Here is a 6,544-nt window from a genome sequence, read left to right as displayed (position 1 = left end):
GCAAATCCATGGGGGGATTTTGAAACGGGCAGTATGTGTAAGAAAACCCTCAAACATCCGACAACTGAAAAGATATTGCATGGAAGATTGGTCAAAAATTTCAGCAAGTCGATGTCAGAGACTGATGGACAATTATGCAAAACATATACAAGAAGTTATTTCTGCTAAAGGGGGCAATACTAGCTTCTGAGGACAAGGGTGTACTTAATTTTTCACAGAAGAATATCGCATCTATTGATCTTTCTGTTGAATAAATGATTGAAAAAGTAAATTTTCCTTGTGATTTTGTTCAAGTATGTCAGCTCCATTAATAGGCACTATTTCAAAGATGATCAAATGTTTGCTTGTCCAAATATGTCAAAATATCCAATAACTTCCATAGGGTGTACTTATTTTTTCACATGACTGTAGTCCCCCTTTACTGTTCTAATAGCCTCCAGTCTTCTGGAAAGGCTTTCCACTAGATTTTGGTGCATGGCTGTGGGAATTTGCCCTTTCATCCACAAGAGCATTAGTGAGGTCCGGCACTGATGTCAGGCGAGGAGGCTTGGGCCACAGTTGGCGTTCCAGTTTATCCCACAAGTGATGAGTGTGTTTGAGGTCAGGGCTCTGTGCAGGCCACTCCAGTTCTTCCACTCCATGTTATTATGGACTTTGCGTTGTGCATGGGGAATGTCATGCTGGCATCAGTTTGGGCGCCTTAGTTCCAGTGTAGGAATTGTAATATATGTAATATGTACAGCATACAAAGACATCGAATATAATTGTTTGCTTCCAGCTTTGTGGGAACGGTTTGAGGAAGACCCACAAATGGGTGTGATGGTCAGCTATCCACAAACCTTTGGCCATGTAGTGTAATTGTACTAGGGACATACACAGAGGAACCTTTCAAGTCAGTCATATTGATTTTGTTGCCTTATGGCGCCATTCCTGATTTGCATAAAATGGAGAATCTTGGGGCTCTTGCAAACTAGAACAGGTTTTCTTCTAGGATTGACCTGTATTCAGATTCATCCATCATACCCTTAACCCTGACCAGTTTCCCAGTGCCTGCTGAAGAAAAGCTTCAGTTGATGATACTTGGTATGGTAGGGATGGTATTCTCGGGGTGATGACAAGTGTTTGCATTTTGTCCAAGCCATAGTGCTTTGTGATAACACCAAAAGGTACAAGTTAACTGTGTCCCTGATGACAAAAGAACCCCTGGCCTGATGCACCCAATACTCTATAATGTATATATTTCTCATATTTGTCCAATAATGAGCAAGAAATTGCATAAATCAAATTGACTGCTCACTGGCCAGTTTCCATAAACTTTTAATTGTATGGAATGTATTTTGCTGAATGTATTTTGTTCATATGTTTGACGATAAGAGAGCCTTTCACTCTTAAATCTAAATAGAAAAGTATTTAGATTTTTATTCATGTTCCACATTTTTTCCATTTTCTACTGTAGGACTATAAAGACTTTGTCCCCAATGAGTTCTATGTCAAGAACACCACATGGGATGATGTGTGTATGTGGGATCCTTCTCTTACAAAAACACAAGTGAGTATAGCTACTTTGTGCTACAGACTGTAGAAGCAGCAGCAGCCAAATACTTACATTATGTAAGTTGGTATGTTTCTTTAATTAATAGTCTGTTTTCATTTTTCTGTTTTTAGGACTACCGGTCAAAGCCATTCTGTTGTTCAGACTGCCCATTTTCTTCTAAGTTCTTTTCTGCTTACAAGAGCCACTTTCGTAATGTCCACAGTGAGGATTTTGAGAATCGTATCCTTCTTAACTGCCCGTATTGCACTTACAATGGGAACAAGAAGACCTTGGAGATGCACATCAGACTCTTTCACATACCCAACAATGCGGTGCGCCAGAGGACTGGGGGCCTCCAAGGAGCAATAGCTGGCCTGAAGGATGGTAATCGCCTGGACAAGCCTCGAGACAGTATAGAGCAGGCAGTGTACTACTGTAAGAAATGCACTTATAGGGACCCACTATACAATGTGGTGCGCAAGCACATTTATCGGGAACACTTCCAACATGTTGCTGCTCCGTATTTGGCCAAACCTGGCGAGAAGACAATGACTCCTAATGGATCAACAGCTAGTCCTGACACAGGCAAAGGTAGCATTACAGATTCTAATAGCCCTGCCGGTGCTAGTAACAGTAACAGCTCAGCCATCCACTGTAAGCGGTGCCTTTTTGTACCCCGTACTTATGAGGCACTAGTGCAGCATGTCATTGAGGACCATGAACGCATTGGTTACCAAGTTACTGCCATGATTGGCCATACAAATGTTGTTGTACCTCGTGCCAAGCCTGTTATAATGGTGGCCCCTAAATCCCAAGTAGACAAAACTGTCCCTAGTGCTACAACAAAGGGCACTTTGGTGACCTCTGGGCTGCGGCCATTGTCTACACAGCAGTTGAGTCGTATTGTAATTCCTAAAGGGAGTTTGAACTCCACTCGGCTCTTATCAGGTGTTAATTTGAAGTCGGGTACATTTGGCTTGAAATCTGGCACGACTCAGGCAGTGTCCATTGGGGGACAGCAAGTGCGCATTGCTTTGCCAGGCAGTGCACAACTTTCAGTGACCCAGCAATCCCAAACATCCAGACCTCAACTTTCTTCTAATAGTCTACGCAGCCCAATTTCTGCATCAACATCTGCTTCTGTTCTGAAGATTCCTCCACTGACCTCACGAATCCAGGCAGCTGCTGCTAGTGTAACATCTGCTGCTCCCAGGAAAGGCATCTCTGTCCTGGGCACATCTTACACTCAGAAATGGAAGATCTGCACAATCTGCAATGAGCTGTTTCCGGAAAATGTGTATAGTTCTCATTTTGAGAAAGAACACAAAGCTGAAAAGGTGCCAGCAGTGGCCAATTACATCATGAAGATCCACAATTTCACCAGTAAATGCTTATATTGCAACCGCTACCTGCCTAGCGACACGCTACTCAACCATATGCTCATCCATGGTTTATCATGTCCCTACTGCAGGGCTACTTTCAATGATGTAGAGAAGTTGGTGGTACACATGCGAGGCTCACATCCCAATGAGTCTGTTGGGGTACGCACCGATTCCCCACTGACTTTTGATCTCACCCTTCAACAGGGAAACCCCAAGAATGTCCAGCTGATTGTCACCACTTACAATATGAGGGATGCTCCTGAAGAGTCTGTGGCATTCCATGCCCAAAACAAATCCTCACCCCCTACACAGGGAAACAAGCCTCCAAATCCACGCTTCCCAAAGATACCTACTGAGACCCCAGATGCAACAGTTGTTAAGAGTGGACCACAGACAGCTGTTCCCTATAAGAGAGATGTGGGCAAGACCCTTTGTCCACTCTGCTTCTCCATTCTGAAGGGTCCTATCTCTGATTCCCTTGCACACCACTTGAGGGAGAGACATCAGGTGATACAAACAGTGCATCCAGTGGAGAAAAAGCTAACCTATAAGTGCATACATTGCCTTGGTGTCTACACCAGTAACATGACGGCCTCTACTATCACATTGCATCTAGTGCACTGCCGGGGTGTGGGCAAAACTCAGAACGGCCAGGACAGCAGGTCTTCAACTTCTCGGTTTGTCAAGGCTCAGGGAGCTTCCTTAAAACGGGCCGGCTTTCAAAACGATGGCGAAACTGACCCAAAGAAACGCAAGCTGGGGCCAGAAGACTACACTCAGTCAGGTCCACATGCCTTAATTGAGCAAAAAGAGGAGCCTGTTGTATTGGCCTTAAACCCAAAGGGCCACGAGAATGAGTCCTATGAGGCTCGCAAGGCTTTTCTCACCCAGTATTTTAACAAGCAGCCCTACCCCTCTCGCCGAGAAGTGGACAAGCTAGCATCCAGTCTCTGGCTATGGAAATCAGATGTTTCAAGCCATTTTGCAAATCGACGAAGGAAATGTGTTCGTGACTGTGAAAAACAGAAAGTTAGTGTTTTGCTTGGATTCAAAATGCACCATGTTATGCAGTTACAGCACGTAATGGACTTTGACACTGAGTGTTACTTTGAATCCCATGAAAAGGAGCAAAAAAGTCGGACATCTAGGGAAATCATAGGCAGATCTGCCGGTGCGATTAGACTGCTTGAGCAACAAGCTATTACTAATGGTGATGTCCAGCAGCATGCGGTGGCGGCTAGATCTACTGCCAATGCCTCACCACACTCTAATGGTCAAAAGTTCACCAGAGGATACAGTTGCAATGAGTCGGTCAAGACACTTTTAAAACCTGGGGGACTTATAAATTCAGAGCCCATCTCTGTGGACTCAGACAGTGATGATGAGGGAGAGCTCAAGGAAGCACAACAAAATGACTCCAAGTTGAACGACCAGATAGCTAGTGTGGTAAAAAGTGAAGAGAGTACAAGTGACTCTTACCTAGAGGATTCTCTCAATGGTGAAAACGGTTATGGGTCATTAGACCAGCTGCAAAACAGAGAAAGGCCCAAAGAAGAGGGTCAGTCTGGACAATCAGGTACCTGCCTTGGCAAGCAACAGGTCTGATATTTGAATACTGTTATTAAAAATACAAATGCAAAGAGTTCACATGTCACGTTTCCCAAACATCAACAGTGCTGCCTCACTTGAACTTGTGGACCACGCTAACAGGCAGTGAGATGGGATACTTTCGTAAACTTTTTGAAGCCATTTTAAAGGCAAAATGTCAGACTTTTGATAATGTAGAGACGAGTGTTAAATTAGATTACTGAAACGGAGGCAAGAAGGAGCTTTTCCTCAGGCTAGGGAAAGATAACACTTAAAATGCCCCAATCAGTTGAATTTTTGCCTTTAGTTTGTTTCTTTGAAAGTTCCACAAAATACTTAATGTACGTCTAGCCACTGTTATGTGGCCGAATGAGTGTTTATTAGAATTACAGGTAATCCTGAATTTCATGTAATCATATAGCTAGTGTATATTTGTACAGTCTTTTAGTTATGTCTAAGATGATGTTGGTGTATGTGTGCTCAGATTTGCTAATCATTTTGTGCTCACTCTAGATGGTCATATGTTATTCATTGGTTCACTTAATGGATGTGGCTTTTGGTGGCTGTTCAACATGGTTATTTTTAAACAAACTATAGCAGTTTGCTAAGTAATATATCTATATATCAAAAGCAAATAAAATAACCTCTTGCTTTTTATCTTTTCTGTTTATAACTGAAGTATTCCTCTTTTTTTTTTTTTTTTTTCTTTTTTTTTTTTGGTGTTTGCCATGACATACCCCTTAGTCCACTGTAAGAGCAGTTTGCCCTTATACAATTGCTGTCCTGAGGTCAGAGCAAAGAGCAGTTTGAGTGACCTCCATTGCGTTGTACTTTGTGTTTTAATTGTGCCCAGTTTCAGCCTCTGCAGAACAGTGCTCATTTTCTCACATCACTTTAATTAAGTAGTTCAACTTTTTTTTGATTGCTTCCATGAATGGACTCTGGATTCTGCCTGTGGTGGCAAAGAGCCTTCACCATTAACCTGACTGTGTCTGTATGTTTTAGTTTGTGACCTGCAATTTATGTTTGTATGTTTTTGTTTTGGTTTGTTTATTTCACTTAAAGCATTTCTGAATAATAAAGTACTGTATTGTGCTTCTCATAGTGGCTCTAACCCTGCCCTCCTTCTGCAATTTAACATCATCTCAGGCCTTTCCAAAGCAAAAACTAATGACGTCCAGCAGCATGGGGTGTCGATTAGATCTACTTCCAACACTTCACCACACACTATTGGTCCACCCTAGGGTACAGTTGCAGTGAGTCAGTCAAAGCTGTTGTAAAACCTCTGGGACTCTGAGCCTGTCTCTGTGGACATTTTCCATCATGCTCTGCTTGCAAATATGGTGTTCGTCATCCTGTCTAGTTGATGCCTCTCAGTGGTTGTCAGTGGTAACCTGGACATTCATACTGAAACAGTTTAGTACCTTGATATTTGACAGCAGTTTTCCATGTAGTTTTTCACCTGGGCTTGGGAATGGCTATTGAGGCTGGATATGTACACCTTAACAAGGATTTGTTCCTCTCTTATGTAGGTACACTAGCATGAACTGTTGTACAGTGCATAGCACCCGGACTGAATGAGGGTTTGGGTATTTCATCAATGCATATACCAGGGAATGGTAGAAAGTAAAAATAAAAGGGCTAATGTCTAACCCGACCATGCATAGAAAAGACGTTGTGCCAAGTCATCAAACACCACTCAATCAACGGAAATGCACAGATTACTATTTGTTCGTTCATTCGGCTTAAGTAACCGCTTTTCTCTGGTAAGGCTAATGCTAGTTGAACTAGATGACTTCTCCAGAAACACTGGGTGTGAAGTGGGAATACACCCAGGGTATTTATGGGCTTTGTATCGTAGCCAATAGTACCTACTGCCATGTTTTGGGGAGGTGGGAGGAAACCCATGCAGACATGGGGAGGACATGTGAAACTCATAACCCAAGGTCAGGATTGATGCTGGAGCCACGGTGTTGTGAGGCTGCAGCGTTATCTGCTGTCCCACCAAGCCTCCTGAAATAAAACCTAGTTTTAAAATGAT

The 6,544-nt window shown here is 42.9% G+C and overlaps 1 protein-coding gene across 2 annotated transcripts in view; it reads left to right on the top strand.

Annotated features, from left to right (window-relative positions):
• adnpb (activity-dependent neuroprotector homeobox b) overlaps positions 1–5,605 on the top strand; it is a 13,478-nt gene extending 7,873 nt beyond the window's left edge. For both annotated transcript variants that reach the window (XM_017487101.3, XM_017487100.3), the window contains exons 3-4: positions 1,457–1,549; positions 1,666–5,605. In XM_017487101.3, the coding sequence (XP_017342590.1) occupies positions 1,457–1,549; positions 1,666–4,521 (2,949 nt within the window). In that variant the 3' untranslated portion in view covers positions 4,522–5,605. The remainder of the gene's footprint in view (positions 1–1,456; positions 1,550–1,665) is intronic.
• The last annotated feature ends 939 nt before the right edge of the window (positions 5,606–6,544 follow it).

The sequence above is a fragment of the Ictalurus punctatus genome, chromosome 15 (genome assembly GCF_001660625.3).
Source record: "Ictalurus punctatus breed USDA103 chromosome 15, Coco_2.0, whole genome shotgun sequence".
In the NCBI taxonomy this organism is placed as follows: domain Eukaryota; kingdom Metazoa; phylum Chordata; class Actinopteri; order Siluriformes; family Ictaluridae; genus Ictalurus; species Ictalurus punctatus.
Note: the sequence above shows the minus strand (reverse complement) of the source record. Positions and strands in the feature narration are given on the sequence as shown.